The sequence below is a fragment of the Lonchura striata genome, chromosome 19 (assembly GCF_050655825.1).
Source record: "Lonchura striata isolate lonStrDom1 chromosome 19, ASM5065582v1, whole genome shotgun sequence".
Taxonomy (NCBI): Eukaryota; Metazoa; Chordata; class Aves; order Passeriformes; family Estrildidae; genus Lonchura; species Lonchura striata.
In genome coordinates this window covers 10,005,001-10,024,325 of record NC_140721.1, presented here as the reverse complement: position 1 = coordinate 10,024,325, position 19,325 = coordinate 10,005,001, and the positions used below count along the sequence as shown (strand labels likewise).

The 19,325-nt window shown below is 44.4% G+C and overlaps 1 protein-coding gene across 9 annotated transcripts in view; it reads right to left on the bottom strand.

Annotated features, from left to right (window-relative positions):
- Window positions 1–19,325, bottom strand: part of AUTS2 (activator of transcription and developmental regulator AUTS2) — a 771,159-nt gene that overhangs the window by 229,207 nt on the left and 522,627 nt on the right. For all 9 annotated transcript variants that reach the window (XM_085557101.1, XM_085557099.1, XM_085557104.1 and 6 more), the window contains one exon: window positions 7,342–7,371. In XM_085557101.1, coding sequence (XP_085413227.1) covers window positions 7,342–7,371 — 30 coding nt within the window. The remainder of the gene's footprint in view (window positions 1–7,341; window positions 7,372–19,325) is intronic.

Sequence of the window (19,325 nt, the reverse complement as noted above, 5' to 3'; positions counted from 1 at the left end):
ATGGCTGAGCGGTGTCTCTGATGTGACAGAGCATTGGGGACCCTCGGAGGGGCATCTGTGCCAGCCTGCCCTCCCCTGCCCCAGCTCTGCATTGTTTACTCGCTGCCAGGAGCTGGGCTCCAGCCCTGGGGAGGGCAAAACCTGTTTGGGCCATTGACATTGAGTATCCTTGGTGCAGCAAGTCAGGACCTCAGAGGTATCCGTCACTGCGGCTGCCTGCAGGCAGGCTGGAGCCAAGGAACTTGCCTGAGCAGCTAGTAAAATTTTAATGCACTCTGTAGTGTGGTCATGTCATACTCAGTTATGGCAAATAATCCCAGATGCCTGCAGAGGTAAAATGGAGCTGTAATGTGCTTGCCTCCTAACCCGAGCTGACAGCAATGATGTACGACTACCATTAGCGGAAAATATCACTTCAACTAACCCATGATCCAGCTCCGCTAAGGGTCACATTATCCATGAGGAACAAATTACACTCCCAAAGTAAATACAAATTTTCTACACGAAATGGGGACCAAAAAAAAAAAAAACCCCAAAAACAAATCAAAACCACGATGGGAGGGGAAGAGGGCAGGAGCACACGTTCCCGAGTGACAGCGGTGACAAAGGACGGGACCAGCCCGGAGCGTCCCCACCTGAACGTACAGCAAACACCGGCTCGCCTTATTGCCACTCTAACTACGGGGCCCTCTGCGTGGCACGTCAAATGAATAAAAAGGAGCTTTATCTTCCCTCCTAATGGGCCTTAAACAGTCAGAAATACTCACCGATTGCCGGAGCCTCGCTAGCATCAAGAGGCTGGGTGATCTTTCACCCCTGGGGCAGCTTTAAGGTGCTGCGTTTTTCAGAGTTAAAAAGACAACACCTGTACAAATACGCAGGGTAAATCGGCCTTGTGGGAAACATCCCAGCTTTGCAGAAATAGTTTTTTTGGAATAATACTGAGGAACGATTTCTCTAATCCTACCCTTAGCCAAAATAAATATATGCCAAACAGTAAGAGAGCAGTATCCCACGACCTGAAGTAATTGATTAAAATTGGGTTCTCAGCCACTGTTTCCCCTCGTTTGCCAAATGTGGTGGTTGGTAGCCACCATCCAAGGAGTTTCCAGCTCCCTGCTGTGAGCAGTGCTGTGCCCTTCGTGGAGCACAGAATGGCCTGACAGCTTGCCAGCCTTTATGTGCCAGCCCAGCCTGTGGCACAGAACCCAGAGGGATCTGACCTGGCAGGGCAGGATCCCTCCACCAGCCCCCCACATAAAGCCCATACTGAGCCAGATCCCCTTCAGGAACCTCAGGGACTCCCAACCCAACAGGAACCCCCCAGTGGTTCCTTGCTGTCCCCTGACTGGGAGAAGCATCAGTGTCTCACACATCCAAAGGCCACACACCAATTTCTTTCTTCTTATTATTAGACTGGAGTTGACACACTTTATATTAAAGTTTTTCTCTAAAAAACACCCCCAATCTTCACTTATGGTTGAGAAATGTGAGGAACAGGATGAAAAAGAAAAAAACCAACGGTGATGTCAAGCCCTTCTTTCAACAGCTCAATAAATGCTCAGAGTTCCCTTTATGACTAAAGGTTTTCAGACTAGGAAAATTGTGATTTATTATTTATATTCCAGCAGTGCATAAACACCAAAGGGAAAGCCTGGCAGTTTTAAACCATAAGAAGAATAGATATTACTGTAGCACTGCGTGGCTGTGGTGGTGTAAATGTAGCTGGCTCCCAGCTGTCCACAGCCCTGGCACCATCCAGGGGGCTGTTTTTCCTTTGAAGTGCTACCCAAATTCTTCCTTCCCTCATTCCTCCCAGGGGTGAGGAAAAAATATCCCAAATACAGTTTTGTTTCCAAGCACCCTACTAAAAAATCCCAAACTGATGCAACCGCTCTCATGAGAGTGGATTGCACCTGTTTAAAAATGTAATATATATTACATTTGTATATAAGGTGGCATAAAGCAATTTCACCATCATTTAATCCATTTATGACAAAGCTTCTGCACAATGGAGAGAACACAGCCCTGTGCAAAGCAGCTGCCTACTCTGGCATTCCATTTTCCAGCACAGTTAGTGGTGGGGGCTGTTCTGTGTTTTTCCTGTTCCCCTGGAAATGTCAATTTTCTGTGTCCTACACATGCTTTGAGGTGAAGAGGACAGGGAGCAGCTCTGCCCCAGCTGAGCAGGATGCTCTGTGCTTTCAGCAGAGACATTCCAGGTCTGCAGGGCAGGAGGAAACGGCTCCTGAAGTTCATGACCAACAGACTCTGCATTTATCCAGAGCTATGCACTGGCATGGTTTCAGCACGCCGTTCCCAAGTTCCTCTTTGGTTTGTCAGAGTATTTATTACCACCTAAATCAGTCGAGTTTGCAAAGTTGGAAAGAACTACAAACAGCACAAACACATAAACACTTGTTTGTGTGGTTTTTTAACCACCAAACACTAAAATGCAGCCTGCGCAATAAACTGGGAGACACATCTGCCAAAATGCTACTCAAAAATGTCTCTCCAAAGTCCACACACAAAATAATTGGCCAAAAGTGCCACAGAAACATAGAGAGGGTGCAGGTGTGAACGCTTTGGTGCAGAATAGGCACCCCTTTTACCTGGGCATAGCAGAGTCTATACCATTTATGGTATTTCCCATGCCATTCTTTGGTTTGTTCGTGATTTGAAGCAATAAGATGTATCAGCATTATCATTAAAAATCTGATTCAAGAAAGATCATTCTTCAGCTCTTTTAGTGCTTTTAACAGCACAGTACTTTTCTCTTCAAAGAAGAAAATTTTCTTTCAAAGAGAAAAATAAGGAAGCAACACAGTCCCACCAGCACAGGCTCCTTGGCAGGCACAACACCCACTCATCCTAATCCCAATCCCTCCCTTTGTTACTCCCCCTTCTGAACAGATGCCAACACCTGGCAAATCCAGGCTCTGGCTTGGCTGAGCTCTGCCCTCCCTCTCCACCCTGCACCAGGGGCACCAGAGCTGAGCCCAGATCAGCAGGGACACCTGGGCTGCAGCCAGGAGCAGCCAGACACTGCTGGGAGACCTTGTTCCAGAGGCTTCAGGAGCCTCCTAAACTGATGGGCTGTTCCTGAGATAAGCACAGGACTGAGGCATCAATAGTGGTGTTTTTTCAGGCTGCACATCCATCAGAGTACAACTCCAGCCAGAAGCAGCCCTGCTCTGCGTGCACTGCAAAGCAGCTTCCCTGATCAATGAAGTCTTTTCTTAAGAAGTGAAAAATCACTGAAGTGCCTCAGATCAAGCCTTTAATTTTAAAATTAAACAGAGCAGTGAGAGGAGATGGTAGAGATGGAGAATAAAACAGGACCTCATTTCTTACCTCATCTTTAGCACCTGACCTTCTTATCAGAACTCTTTGTATGTCTTTTCCAAACAAGATTTCCTTTGATTTCCAGAAGACAAACTTCGTGTTTGCACTTATGCTTTTAATATTTTATTAATTTTCATGAGTATAGTTTATAAGATTGTATCGAGATATCAAAAGTTAATACAGTTGCACTTAAATTTGTCAGCTGTGCAATAGCTGGTCCTAATTTTAGATTATCAGCTCTGGAGACCTGCTCAAAGAGTAAGACTGACAGAGTTTTTAATGGAGAAAATCGGAGTTCCCCTGGGATCCAGACTTTTTTCTGATTCAGTAAGAAATCCCAGTGGAGTTTGCTGAAAGGATCCCAGGATGGAAAATGACATCTCTCTAAGAATTACTGCTTCTCACTATGATGCAAGTCTTCCAAATACACTCTCCCTCCACAGAAGTGCCTGCTACCTCTTCAGAGTTTTCAACAAGAGGGTGAAATGTCTGCTTTGAGTGCTCCAGTCCAGTTCTGTGTGTCAAACTGAAGGGAAGGAGCATGAACCTGTATAAATAGACAAATTACCCACCCAAAATATGTAATTTAAAATTGAGATGCTGACACAGCCTTAGCTACAGCGCCACTAAGCAGGGGCTGCATCATTGTTTCAATTAAATATCCTTGTTTCTTCAGGAGAAACCTCTCATTTGAGGGCAGACACAGGCAGAAAGTGGTTCTGTCTGTCAGCTCCCAGTCAAAGGCTGGATTGGACGTGCAGCCATCACCTAGCAGAGATCAGATATCAGCTGTGATTTACAGCAAGTCAGGGAGAAGGACCAGGCTGAGGCACTGCCTTTGCCACTGCCACCCCTCCCCACCCAGCTGCTCCCCAGGCTCCCAGCTCCTGCTCCTTCCTTCATTCTGCTGCTCTCTTCATCCAGGCCAGCCCAACCACCTCATCCTCCAGCCCCTCCATCTGTCACACGCCTCTCCTCACCCTGATCTGCCATGTTTCATTCAAAGGCTCTGGATTCTTCCTGGATTCCAGGTTTTATTTATTCTAGCATAAGCTATATGCATTACTTCTGCCTCTCGTGGATCTTCTATGGAAGATCAGTGGGGGTTTGCCCTCAAAAATCCTAAATGAAGCAAAAGTGCTTCCTCTGCATTTTCTGAAGAGCGAGTACAGCATTGCTCTGCAGCAATTAACCCTGCATTCTGTACACAACAGGGCATCAAAATCTGCAAAAGATAGTGTTAAAGAAAATCAGATCTCCTCTTCCCAGAAACACTTCAGGCCAAGCTGTGTCTGGTGGGAAGGGCACAACTCCACAACCCTCAGAACACACTGAGCGAGGTCCAACAAGAGCAATTTGTCAATTCACTGCTAGAACAGCTCCACAGCTGGAGGCCAATATCATCATGACATAGGGCATTTGGGTACAGGATCTTCAAACCTCTAATCCTGCTGAGCACCCCCAGCTCCCCTGGTTATGAATGAAAACTGAGGCTGTTGGGCACTACTGATGAAATGCTGCCTTGGACAGGATCCACCATCCTCGCTTCTCCCACTGCAGTTTGCTCGCAGGAACTTTTTGTCCTAAAAATGTTATTTTATTTCAAGCAGGAATTCAAAAATCTTCTGGGTCCTATTGAAAGAGATCTAAAAGATCCTGCCTGTCGGAAGAAAAGAAGTTTCTACTTGTCAGTTAAATAAAGGAATAACGCACAGCCTCCTTTATAGTGTGTACTTTACCTGTCATCCAACAGCCCATTATCACGTCACGGCAGAGTGCACTTTCCTGCAGGTCACTTTGTTTAAAATGACATGGATAATGCACATGTCAGCGAGCTGACAGTCCCCACCGTCCTTCAGAGATAAAACCCAGCCACCAGCGCCTGCTCTTATCTGGGGTACATGCCTTGGTCTATCATCTAAGTCAGGCAGAACATGATTTCTCCAGAGAGCACTTTTTTCATTTCCTGATTTTAAGAAAATCAAATAAGCACCATTTGTCTTCATCTGAATATGCTTGACCTGCTCAAATGATGATGTCTCGCATTTTATAACAGGCTACATATGCTGAATTCAAATTAACAGCAGAACAAGGCCTTTAGATCTTTGCCTGGGCTGCCAGCACAGCCTGAATAAATATGCCAGGGTGAGCAGTCATGTCTCAGAACTAGGCCTGAGCTGTAGAGCTTTAAGATGGATCTGGTTCTGACATTTGAAAAGCTCTACATTTTTAGGGATATTTGGGCCTGCACTTAATTTCATTTCATTAAGGGAAAGAGAAAATATAGATCACAGAGAGGAAATACACAACTGGATTTTAAATCCTACCCACACAAGCACTGGGCTATACTATGTGAGGTACAGTCTTGAGTCTCACTTATACTGTGTTGTGGAAACCATCCTGAGCCAGCATCTCCCCTCCATCCCCAAAAGCTGCCTCTGCCTTTTTATACAGGAGTGCTGCAAGAGAAAAAAATCAGTGAAACAGGCAGAGGTTCAGCTCCATAAATGCTGCAGTGACAGGAAATTACACTTTTAGTTCTGGGTGCCATAAACATAGAAGCTGAAATTCAGTTTATCATCTTCCTCTGCATAAGGAACATCCTGAAAATGAATAATCACTTCACAGGATGGAATGTAATGGTAATGCATTAAAAATTCATATTGAAAAGTGCAGGTTAATATTCTGTGCAAAAACCCAACAAAACCTCCCCTTTCTGTTGTCACACTGATTAACTCTAGTGATTAGTTCCCTTATGCAAGGAAAATCATTGCATTTCAAAGTAAACAGCAGTTCTTTAACATAGTTAGCAAATTATTAAGAAACAAGAGGAAAAAATCCTCTGCTTGGGAAAAGAGCTGAAGGGCAAAGCTTTGGCAGTTATATACAGAATGGTTTGAAAATTTCCTTGGCTTCCTGTTACACAAACCCTGCAGAAAACTGATTAAATTCATGGAAGGTGATTTTTGTACTCATTGTTTCCCTCTGGATTTTATAGCATATTTGCACTTGGCTGTTGGATAAGCTGCACACCAGCATGGTCATCTCTCCTCTTCTTGGCCTGCCTTGGAGCTGGTCAACAGAACCACTTGTGAAACTCTAACCAGTTCAACATTATTGCAGGAACAATATTTTCTGACATAATTTTACCTTTCCCTGACTTCCATTCCTCAATTTATCCAGGGAAAGAGGAGGGAAAAGTGATTATATTATCAGAACATCCCTTAAGGCTCAACATACAAATAAAAATCACAAAATCCAACCTGGAAATAAAGAAATTAGACCAGTTTTTCAGTGATGAATATTTCAGTTTTTCCAAAGAAAGAAGGTTAGTCTGTTCACAACATAAAGTAATAGATAAAAATATTCATCAGTATGGATACCAATTCTTAATTACTATTGGTCTCCTAAACAACAGGCAGCATCAGAGACCATTGCCTGACTCTTTCAGCATTCGTTTTTTCCCCTTTCCCACTTAGAAACCCCAAATCATGGAGATAGTGATCAGCAAGTTGTGTTACTTGACTTAATGTACATTTTCCAAATGTTATTTCTATAAAATAAATGTATCAGCCATAACACTTCAGTCGGAATTTTCAGGCCCTTGCCTGCAGAGAAGCACAACAGGCACTAACAGTGGTTACATAACTGTTAAGAAGTGCAAATGTGAGGGTTAACAACAGACTCAGTTGCTGCTACAACTTCCAAGGGGAAGTGTAGCCATGGAATGGGTTGGAAGTGACACTGGTGTTCATAAACAACCCACACAGACCATGGCATCAATATGCTTAAATATGAACTGTGTGGACTCCAAAATATTCATTAGAATTCTCTTTCCTTGGAGGTCTATTCCAAAATTAAATTAGAGATAGAAATTTTCTTTGTATAAAGATGCTTTAGATTAGTCCAAGAAGAAACTTTGAATAAGTAATAGATTAAGAGGAAAAAGGGAAGCCAATAAATCAGTTTTGCTCCCATACTGATTTTCTTTCTTACCTTTTCTTCTTGATCACTGTCGCTGTCACACTGAAACACAAAAAAAGAAAAAGCACAGGTAAGAGAAGCTTGCTACAGCAATAAAAAGATAAATAGTTCTGTGAACAAGATGGGTGAGACATTCACAAATGTTTGGCATCACATCTGGCACCTTTAGGAACAAGTTCAGTTGCTGTAGGAGAGGAAATTTCCCCCACTGCTGCTGCAGAGGATACATTTCTGTGTTTGAATGATGAAAAACCTGCCCTGTACACACCAAAAGCCATTTGCAAAGCCCTCAGCTCAGGGGCACAGGAGGTGCAGGGGCACGTTCAGACTCCAAAACGGGATCAGGGAAGAAGAACAGAGGCCTGGTGTGTTTTCTCTGCATGAGCAGTGCTCCTCATGCTGGCTGCTCAGGTGTGCCCAGCACACAGAGGAGCATTTGCAAGGCTGCTGCTCTCCAGGAGCACATGGGAAGGTCACCCCGTGCCTTTGCTTATGGCTGCTGAAGGAAAGAATCCAGAGATCACAAGCAGGAACTTGCCATAGTCACTGATTCCCCCTGGTTCTCTGGGAGTAGCCCAGACATCACAATTTTACAAAATGCTGAATGGTAACTCCTGAGAATCTTGATATTTATCCATTGCTCAATTCTTAAATAAATTTTACTATTGTATGAATAGAGCAGCGCTAGATCACTCAATGTTTCTGAAAGACAAGTATCAGATCCCAAACCACGTTTGAATTTGCTAGAATTACAAAAGCTGTGTTGGAAACAAGACTCTAAGAACCCTGGAACTCACAGGTTTGATCCCTCCCACCAGATTTTGGGTACCTGCAGCTCCTCTTCTGGGTTTTTGTGTCTATCTACAGCTGTAGTTCTGGAGGATGAATTGTCTGTATCACTCAAGACTCAACTCTGCAGATCTCATGGCAAACATCTCCAAGAAAACATCACCAAACAGAAGACCCAGGCTTTTCTACCCAAGGACCAGCTGACTGTCAGGTTCTTACAGCACTCAGTTAAGCTTTTTATGTATTTATATCTTTATGTATTTATATCTTTATGTATTTATATCTTTATGTGTTTATATAATCTTTGAGTATTTTTGTAAAACAACCAAATTGCTTTGAAGTTAGTTATATTTTGTGAATTCCAAAGGTTAACTATACAGTGGGGTGTGAACAGACAGAGCCAAATACTCCCACAAATACACATACTTGATTTGCACAAATCAACTCATCTTCTGTGTGTTGTTTAATTATAACTTTTCTGTTTCACTGGCTTTTTCCTTGTCTTTATCAGTACCGAGGGTGAAAAGGTGCCTTCCCTACACCACTGAGCTATGTACTAACAAATTAGAGTTAAGAACTATTTCTAGGTATTTTAAAACTAATTTTAAATGAAGGAAAGATTACATAAAATTACAATCTCCTTGCAGCTGATTCCAAATAGAAAAGGAAGTGAAATTTATTTAATAACTGAAGTGATTTATATAGCACTAGTTGCACCTATTTAATACCAGAGTATTTCCTCTGGTAACAAACAAATGAGAAAAAACATGAAGACAGGAAGCAATTTTAGCTTTAATTTTGAAAAACTCACACAATACTTGAATTAATGAAGAGTCCACTTAACTGACAAAAGGAAAGCATTTCTAGAATAGCATGGAACTGATAGAAAGTACTCCTACCTTACTCCATAAATACAATGCACTTTGACTTCAACAGGACTGCCTGTATGAGACTGTGGGATGAAGGTGAGCAGGTCTCTACTTTTACATAAAAAACCAAACTTGCCCATGGATTTTAATCCATGAAAATCTCAGCACAGAATCAGAGAACCTCCTGAGCTGGAAGGGACCCACGAGGATCATCCAGTCCAACTCCTGCACAGGACATCCCCAAGAATCACAGTGTATGTCACAAACACGGATGTCGCAAAGATTTTCCATTTACTATTTCTGCTTCACAGCTATTGCAAAAATTCAGCTTTTGGGCTCTGTCACCTTCTCCCCCTGGATGGTCAGAGCCAGGAGTTGTCTCACTATGAGCTGCCCAGGATCCACTATCACATCTCCTCTGTGTTTCAAACCAGGGAGCAAAGGACCAATTGCTCCATTTGTTTGTGCCTCTGCCCACCCTTGAGACAAATTCCATGTATTGATCAGACTGAACCTAAAATTTAAAATAAAGAGGGTAAAAGGGATGTCTAAGCAGGCAAGGGCAATTCCCTTTGAGCAGCAGGGTTCAGAGGGTTTCAAGGTGCCACCCACTCCAGGTGCCAGGCACACGAGCAGTGTCCTGTGCCCCAGCTGTGCTCAGAGCACTCTGCAGTCTCTCCTTTAGCCCAGATTTGGTCTGATTTAAAGAATCTCTACTCTGCTGTAGTTTTTACTGACTCATAAGCTTGGAAAAGCTCAGGGGTTTTGTGTTCCCTTCAGCGTGGAGGTACCTGGGGAGAAGAGAACTTGCCAGCAGTGCCATCTGAATTTGCCAACAGAACAGTTCCCCACACCCGAGCGAGCCTGCAGAGCAGTGTCGGTGGGAGGCCATTTCCACCAAAGTGTTAAACTGCAAACCTCCTGCTCTCCCACAGTCCACTTCTAATTTCAAGGTCTGCTTAATTCCACATCAAATAATTACTGCTGTACCCAGCAGCACCTTGTCTCCAGAGCTAAGCATATGGCGGAGGAGCGAGCCCTACTGGTGTCCATGATGGAAGCAGAGCGGGTGCCAAGCCCATTAAAAGTGCTCCTGCTCCCTCCCAGCGTGCCCGTGAGTGACAGCTCTGTGCCTGGGCCAGCCAGCCTGGCTGCCAAAACTGCCTCTGCTGCACATGGCACTGGGAGCAAACCCTGCCATCCCTGCCACTGAATTCCCACGCTGACCCCAGGCCTTTGCTGGGAGCTCGGCAGGAGTGCACCATCCAATTTACAGCTCCAGCCTCCAGAGCCCTCCGTGCCAGCCTCTGGCAGAGACTGATGATGGTCAAAGCCCTGCAGTTCATAAATTATGCAAAGGCAATAAATGCACTCAGCAAACAGCTCTCTGTGTTTGGCCAGCCTGGCTCTGGGGCAGCTCCTGCCCTCTCACAGAGGCGCTGGGCACCAGGGAGAGCCCACGGTCCAGCACTGCTGTCCTGGGCCACTGACAGTGTTCTGTGGAGCAGCTGGGTGGAAGGAAAAAGGGAGGGAGAGGATGAAAGGGCTCTGAGCACTGCTCTGGGCTTGTATTTCTGTGCAGCACCTCTCTCTCTCTCTGTGTGTGTGTGTGTGTGTGTGTGCAGGACACACTCTGCACTGGCACGTTCTGCACACCTGCCCATCAGACAGTTTGTGTGCAGGGTGAAGCCAAAAAGGGAGAGGAAAGACATTTGCTACTCTGGAAACAGAACTGGAGCGAGTGCACGTTGTCCCCATGGTCAGGGGTCAGCCCAGGCACTGCGGGCACTGTGCTCACACACAGCCACCCGTGCTCTGATGTGCTCACTTACATTTCTGGATGCAAGCTCTCCCCAGAGGTGCTGAAGCACAAGGTGTTTCCATCTCCTGCAGCCTTACTGCTACCCATGGCTGGAGAATGCATTTTGGAAACCGAAGCTGACAACCGTGAAGTTGATTATTCAGGATTACTGGTCAATTTGAAGGCTCGAGTCTGCACTGCTCACTCAATTCCTCAATTCCTCCAGCATTTCCCTACCTCCCAGGGCCACAGGAAGAAGTAAAATGATTTAAGTGCCTTGTGGTTCTCGGAGCGCCAGACTGTTTTGGAATTGAAGCGGTGGAAATACTTTGTACTGGCCTTCTGCTTTGGGCTGTGTTTCAGTATTCCATGTCTATTACAAAAAGCTCATTTTTCGGTGCTCTCCCATGTCTTTTTCAGGAAACCATGGCTCTGTGCACAGGCTGCCTTGGAATATTCTACAAATAACTGGGAATCCAAAATATCATTCAGAGATAGCATGACCTGATTTTTGGATAACTAGCTTCACTGGAAGCTGAGGGTGATAATGTGGCAAATCAGGACAAGGAGGCTGCAGACACATTTTACACCTGAACAAACAGAGGCTTCTTGCTCTGATTCTCAGGCTCAAGGCACTTACTGTCTCCACTATGAACACAAGTTGTGACTGATTGCAGCCACCCCAGGCCAGGCTTGAGATGAGCCCAGAGCCAAATTGCCTAATTTGCCCTACACAACCCCCTGGCCAGCCCTCAGCTCACTCTGGGCAAAGAAGTGAAGCCCAGATGGGCAGAACTGCTGAGCACCCACAGCCCCCTGGATGGCCAAATTTTCACATGCACATGGTCCCAAATGCTGTGAGATCTCAGATCAGAGCCTGACAGGCTCCTCAGTGGGAGGGCTCTGCAAAATTGTTTTTTTATGCTTCTCAAAGCCTTGTACTGGTCAGAAGGGTCTCAATGGTTTTCTCAAAGGACCTATGGGACTACCAACAAAATTCAAAGCAACTAAAGCTCACTCAAAATTATCTTCATTGATAAAAATCTTGCAAGATATATGGAAATGCTAAGGGTGCTCCAAATTTCTATATAATTGGGGTAATAATGAGACGAGACTGACTGTGATTTGTACAAAGTGGCCATAGTTATCACTGAAACTGTTCCAATCCCTTAAATAACCAAAGCCACCAGTCATCACATCACCTGACACACACATACACGTGCCAAGTGTTCAAGCTTCCTTTTGCAGTATTTCTGCAACTCCCTGCTCCAGAAATGCTAATAACAGTCAGTGACCCAAAAACTTGCATCTTCGTATGTGTGATGCAGTCAAAATTCAAATAATTATCCCTAAAATCAAGTCCAGGTGAGGAAGAAGACATGCAAAGTCAAAAGATTTCTGTACCAACAAACCAGAAATCTCTTTTTGCCCCAGCCTGAACCTGCTGGAGCCCTGCAGTCAGCCTGGGCTGCAGCAGATGCATTCCCTGCAATACGGGGTGTGCACACACAGACCTGCAGTGGGAAGTGGAAAAAGAACTTCCCAATTCCCAGCTGAGGCATAATTGCTCCTGTGTTTTTCAGAAGAAAAGGGAAACTGAAGATCAGGTTAAAGATTAGCTGCACCTCCCCAGCCCTCTGCCCCAGGTGGAGAAAGTTAAAATGCGCAGCACATTTCCCACAGCACCCGTGGAATGAGCTTGATCCCAAAGCCACGTTTCAAAAATCAGACACCCTATGTGGTGACAGCTCTAATTTGAGCCCATTTTAATAACTTGAGAGAGCCTGGTCCAAATCAAGCTGAGTAAAGGTCTGTGCCACCTCGCCAGCTCATTCAGGCTGAGCAACACCATGGATTTCTCTGTACTTTGCTGATTGAACACATTCTTGTGCAAAAAGTGGCAATCATTGAATATCTCATGTACAATGACATTGAGGAGGGCATTGTTCTCTATTCTGCTCAATGGACTTTGCTGGAACAGCTATTTCATATCTTGGAGCCATTTATCATTGCCACCAAAGGAGTCAGAGCTGCTGCAACGCCAGCTCTGAACAAAGTGATTCTACTCATCTGTCTGCTGAAAAGAAATCTGAAGAAAATGAGGGAAAACCCAGACCTCAGCCTGTGCACAGTGACATTTACAATATTCTTGTCCATCTCTCCACCAATGACAAACTGGCAGCCCTGGAAAGGGCAAAGATGGTATTTTAGCTATACAATTAGACCTTTGCTTCCAAGAAAAAAGGAGAAAAAAACATCACCTAGATGAAAGGACACACAGACAGGGAATAAATGGGCAATTTTCTAATTGATGAAATGGAGACTGGCAGAGTCACAAAGAAACTAAGAGCAAGAATTTCACTTTTTTCCTTCCTATCTGTGACTTTGCTGCAAGTAGCATTCAGCATGGAGCTCCCTGCCAAGGAAGCTTATATATATATATATATATATATATATATATAGCATCTCACAAATTGGTTAACATCACAGTCTGCTTAGCAATTCCTCACCATTATCCACTGCGATTCACTGTAAGGAATGGCTCTGAAACAGAAATGGTCTGAGAAGTTTAAGGTCTGCTTTCTTAAAAGCTAAAATTATGGATTATTCACCAAAAAGTCCCATTTTACACAAATTACCTAAGTCTGGACAAAAGATTGCAATGTTGACCTTTAATCTGAATTCCATTTTATCCAAACTACTTCACTTCAGCTGAAACGTATCAGTCTGGGACATTTGAAGTTATCTTGGTCCCCTTGCAAGAAAACTATTCAGAATGTAGAATGCTTTTCAGTTGCAATTCTTTTTAATTTCTCCCTCACATGACTTTTATGATTGTTTTATATTATAAAATGACACAACTCGTAGTTCTTCCATCAGCAAAACAATGGTTTGATTAGAAAATGAAAACTCTGGATTATATTGCTGTCCAGGATAAGGATGATCCACCTTACATTTCTCTAGGACATGGATTTATCCTTGGCACCTGATGGGAGGCCCAAACATTCCTGGGAACTTGTTGTAAAGCCAAGGGGGGATTTCCTTCCCGAAATACCCTGACAGACAAGTCCTGTTGTGAGGTTTGGTTCTGCTGTGTTGCCCCCTGCGTTTGCAGGGACAGGCTGGGAGCTGTGGCAGGAGGTGACACTGGGCACTGCTGGGGAGGTGACACAGGAGCTGCTGGGGGCTGCCAGGGGCAGAGCTGCCACCCCCTGTCCTGCCAGGCTGCCCAGCTCTGTGTCACCTCAGGGACACGTGGAACCAGCCCTGGAAAAAAAACATTTTCTTTTGTTCCTTGAAAAGGGAGCTGGGGCTGGAGGTGACTGCACCTTCTGTGCTCCAGGTCCCACTCCAGCATCTTCCTCATGGTGTCACTGCCCAGGAGTCACTGCCCAGTGACCCCACACCTGCCCAAGCCCCATCCAGCCCTCTCCAGAGCAGGATGATGGTCCCACCAGGGCTAAGGGAGGATTAAATGTGTTTTCCAGATGGAAAACTAACAATGCCACGCATTCCTCAGCTCAGCACCCTCCAAAAGTGCCCAGCACCAATCAGGCACCCAAATCCCACCAGAGCAGCTGGCAGCAGGCACTGCCACACACACACACACACAGGAATCCTGATCTCAGGAATCATTCTCTGTTGCAACTGAAGGGTGAAGTCTCTGCCTCAGCTCCTGAGGGCTCCACAAGGAGAAAAGCCTCCATGCTCTCCCCTGGGACTCGGGATGCACATTTGCTGCCTCCTTACCTGCCTTGCTGGCTGCAGGCAACATGCAGCTGTCATGTTATTTTTAGCAGCCTCTCAACTGATGGCAATTTGCAGCGTGTAATGTCATGTTTAGCATCTTCTCGACTCACGAGTGCTTTTCCAGGGTTCAAAAAATAAATAATAGTAAATAATAATAAAAAATGTGCATTTGTACTGATGGACTAAGTTGATAGGAAAGATTTAAACTAATCAGTGGTTAATGAAGTCAGTGTCTAATACTGCATTAGTGAGTGTTATCTGTATATGAAAAGATTCTTATTTTTCAGAACTCCTGGTCTTTGCTCATGAGTTCTGTTTGGAATTTGAGTCTTCCAGGTACTTACAGGCTAATGAAATAAAAACACCTTGATTGACAAGAAGCAAAGCATGTTACGGGTTAAAATAATACAAGAATCTATTTTTTACACTGTGTTGTGATCCATAAAAATCACCCTGAGCCTTTCCTCTTTCTTCTCTGCCTGTGAAGCCAATTGCTTTGATTGCAGTGATATGAGCTTACTGAAATGACTTGCCCTTGCTTGTGAAGCAAATGGAACATGCTAATAGAACTTATCGCATTACCGGATGCAAAAGTGCCATAGCTCATTACTTTAAGATAAAAGGATATCATTGCAGACGGGAAGCAGAATTGACTTTCTGAGGCCCGACTTGATGATGATTTAATCAACTGCTCTCTTTCACTTCTCATCTCTGCGCCTGTCGGTTTCCCAGGTGCTGTTAAATGAGACACTCAGAAAGTGAGCGGAGGGAAAGAAATTGCTGTCATTACTTTTCAAGAAAGGAGCTATGCAAATTTTCGACAGAAAGATTGCGTTCATAATGGGCCTGGTAAAATACAAGGATCATGCTTGACAGGTGAGGGCAAGTCATTTGTACGTCCTTAAAGTGAAGCAACCATCCTCATTTAGAAATTGTGCTCGATAAGAGAAGCTACAAATGAAACCCAAGCGATGGCTGAGAGCAGCCAGCAAATCTTTGAAGGCTTTGCTGCTGCAGCTCTGCCTTCAGCAGGTGCCTGGCGTGCCTTCACACATGGCTCTTCCCAACTGCCAGATGGCCAAAGTTTGACCTCAGTATCTCACAGAGATTCCTCTTAAATGTTTTTTCTTACTGTCAGCATTATATTCACAGTCTGGGGTCTGAGAGTCTCTTCCTTTCTTCACCGCTGCCAGAAATAGAAATTACAACAACAAAAAAAACCCCAACCAGCTAAGTGAGGGTTGAGTTAACTTTGAAAACTGAATCAAGAGGTTGGAGGCAACAACTTGTTTTCCTCTGCATGCATGACAGATCTTGGATGGTCTGGAGCTTACACTTCATAGAGCCAAGCAAAAAAGAATAACCCACGAAAAGGGTTGTGGCAGGAAGAAAAGAGGATGAAAAGATGCCTCTCCAGGGCCCAAAAGGAACCTGGGGTCCTGTGTGATTGCAGCAAGAAAGGAAAGGGTAAAGAGAGAGCAACTGGATGCTCTGTTGATCTGATGGAGAAGGTCTGATATCCCAAAATTGGAAGTTAAAAAAGCACAATAATTGAGATGATGAATTATGCACAGGCTAAAAACACTCTAAAGATCTTGGATGGCTATTGAGCTGTTTGGATCATTTCAAACGGGGAAATGAGAACTACCAAGCTTTTATTGGTGTCAATCAGGTTTTCCATCAGAGATTGATAGTCAGCCACATCAAACAGGTTCCTCGGGGACACTCTAAGCAATGGATACAGCAGTTTGTCATAAAATGTTGACATTTTGTCTCAGATAACATCATAGGACTTAAATAGAATTAATGTCATGAATATTTAGAATTAAACAAAAAACAGCTGGGAAATACTGCCACAAAGGAAACTGGGTACAAACAGAAAATTATTCAAATAAGAACAATCACTATATTAATTCCAAGATAGGTCCATTCTAAGAATTTATTTTTTTTTTTTCTCAAGAACACAGTTCATTGCTCCCATGCTTGTTTATGGAACAACTATCAGATATGTTATTTGCCCCTTTCCCTGTGTGTCAGGTCCTTAACCCTCCATATCCACTAAGTGGGAGTGATCCAGCAATACCCTTTGGATCTGACTCACCTCTCACCAAAAATACTGCACTGTGGGTTGAAAAGCAAGATGATGGAGGAAAGATAGCCCTGGGCTAGGACTCAGGAGATCCACCTCTGTCACTGGCTATCAGGATCACCTCAGGCAAGTCACTTACTCCCTTCTGCTGTCAACCCTCTACTTCTCATCTCTTTGGCCTATTAAATGGTACATTCCCTAGCATTTGCTTACTTTCACTGTATGTGCTTATAAAGTGTGCAGGATAATAAGGCATTTTTCTTAGAGAATGTTGGTCTTAGTAAATAGAAGAAACAAAAAAGAAGAAAAAAGCATTAAGGCCTGGATCAGGCCACAGACACACCATGTCTATTTTCAGTATAGATCTCATTTTCCACTAACTAAAGTGCATGACCTCTGGAAAATTATATCATTGCAACTGAAAATTATTTTTATTTTCACTTAGAGCAATGAACACAGAGCAGCAGCAATCCAGCATTGACAGCACTGGTCAGGGGTTGCTCTCTTGTGCAGGCTGCAGCAACTCTGAGCACAACATGGCTACTGAAATCCACACAAAGAGAGATTCCATTGATATCTAGGATAAAATAGATGTAGAAATTGTTTCTGAAACAAAATATGAACAATAAAAATCCATATTTTCTCTTCTTTCCCCAACAAGACCTCTTTAGCTTTTGAGTTCTGTGTCTTCACAGTAGCCTAAATAAATTAAACTGAATTGTATAAATAATAATGGTAATAATAATTCCCCAAACAACCCAAAACAATTGATCCTTAGGGATAAGACCTTAACAGCTGAGCTATAAACCTCTGAACATTGGATTTTAATGGATACTAAAAACCCCTTAACAAAGCCCTATAAATATAACCTGAAACAAAATGATTTGTGTTCTGAGCTGTTTGCAAACTCCCATAAATGTTCCTCATTGTCATAATGCCAGAAAAATAGCTCAGCCTGTGTACTCAGCCTTGCAAACTGGCTTCTGTGCTGTGCTTTCATTCCCTTTTTCACTCTCTGCTTTATAATTCATCACTCACACAGTTGTTATGCATTATTATTACTATTATTATTTATTGCTGCCTTTATCATTTTTGTACAATTGATAAATTGTCTGTGCTAGACCTGAGGGAAGAAAAGGATTATTCTAAATGTAGAGCAAGTAAATATAAGTTGTAAGGACAATGGCACACTTTGGCCTCGCTGGCTCAAATTTCCTTTTGACATACATGGTTCTATAATTTGGAATCTGTGATCTCTTATTAGGAAATGAAAGCTTTATTTTTTTTTCCAAGAATGCAGCAACTATAAGAATTGAATTTAAAACAGGAGTTGTATTTCTCTTTTTAGAGGTAGGAATATGGTTTATCAGTTGAACTCTGCCATTTTTTGTTCAAGGAGTGGCTCTGAATAAGAATACTCATCCCTGCCTGGCTGAACAGAGCAGCTGTGGCTGCCCCTGGATCCCTGGCAGTGCCCCAGGCCAGGCTGGACAGGGCTGGGAGCAGCCTGGGACAGTGGGAGGTGTCCCTGTCCATGGCAGGGGTGGGATGGGATGGGCTTTAGGGTCCCTTCCAACCCAAACTGTTCTGGGATTCTTTGATAGCTGGGGGATGTTGCCCAGCAGAGCAGCCCCCGCTTTACCAAGAAGCAGTGGCAGGAGTGATACCTTGGTGTGAGCCAGCAGGACAGGAAGGGAGACCTCTCATTTCCTCCAGCTGTCTCTTCTTGAGCCCCTCCTGCACTTCAGCCCCGAAGCCCTGGGTGCCTCCTCTGCCCTGAGCAAGAGCTGCTGCTCCCAGCTTGGTTCTGCACTTCTGCAGCGACCCCACGCTGGGGCCACACACACCACAGAGGTGGCAGAGTCATGGAATATCCCAAACTTGAAGGGACCACAGGGATCATCAGCCCAGCCCCTGGCCCTGCACAGACACCCCAACAATCCCAGCCTGGGCATCCCTGGAGCTCTGGCAGCCTCGGGGCCGTGCCCATTCCCTGGGGAGACTGGGCAGTGCCAGAACCCTCTGGGGGAAGAACCTTTTCCCAAAATCCAGCCTAACCCTCTCCTGGCCCAGCTCCAGCTGTTCTCTGGGTCAGACTGGAGCTGTTCCTCTGCTGTCCCTCAGCTTCAGGTAAGACCTAAGAGTCTACTTTAAGAGCCATCCTCCTGTACAAATATCCACTGTGGAATACCAGGTCCTCAGTTTACCACCAATGCTTTCCCAGCACAGAGAGAAAAAATGTTTGGGGTTTGGTTGGTTTTTTTTTTTTTCCCACTGCTGCATTAACCTACACCAGACTAAGTGGTAAAAATTCCTACATCAAAAATACTATCACAGGCTCCATGACTGCTATCGGCAGTGGCAAATTACCTGTCACAGCCATGGGATTGCTTTGAATAGCTGGCTTTTAGCTCTGTGCTCAAAAAGTTATCCCTGTCCAGGAGGGTCGTGGAAAATGCAGGAGCTTTGCCAGCAGCAGCTGTGCTGAAGCAGGGCTGTGCCCAATGCAGCATTACTGACACTGCCCACGTGCTCCTTTTCCAGCTGCAATGAGACTCCCACTGTCAGGAATCATCTCTTCCAAAGGTGAGCCCCACATCAGGGCCAGGAGACAGCCTGAATGTCAAACACAGGACTAAACTCTCTGCCAAGAAAGAAGGGACACAGCGAAGCAGGAAGGGATGCAAAATAACTCTCT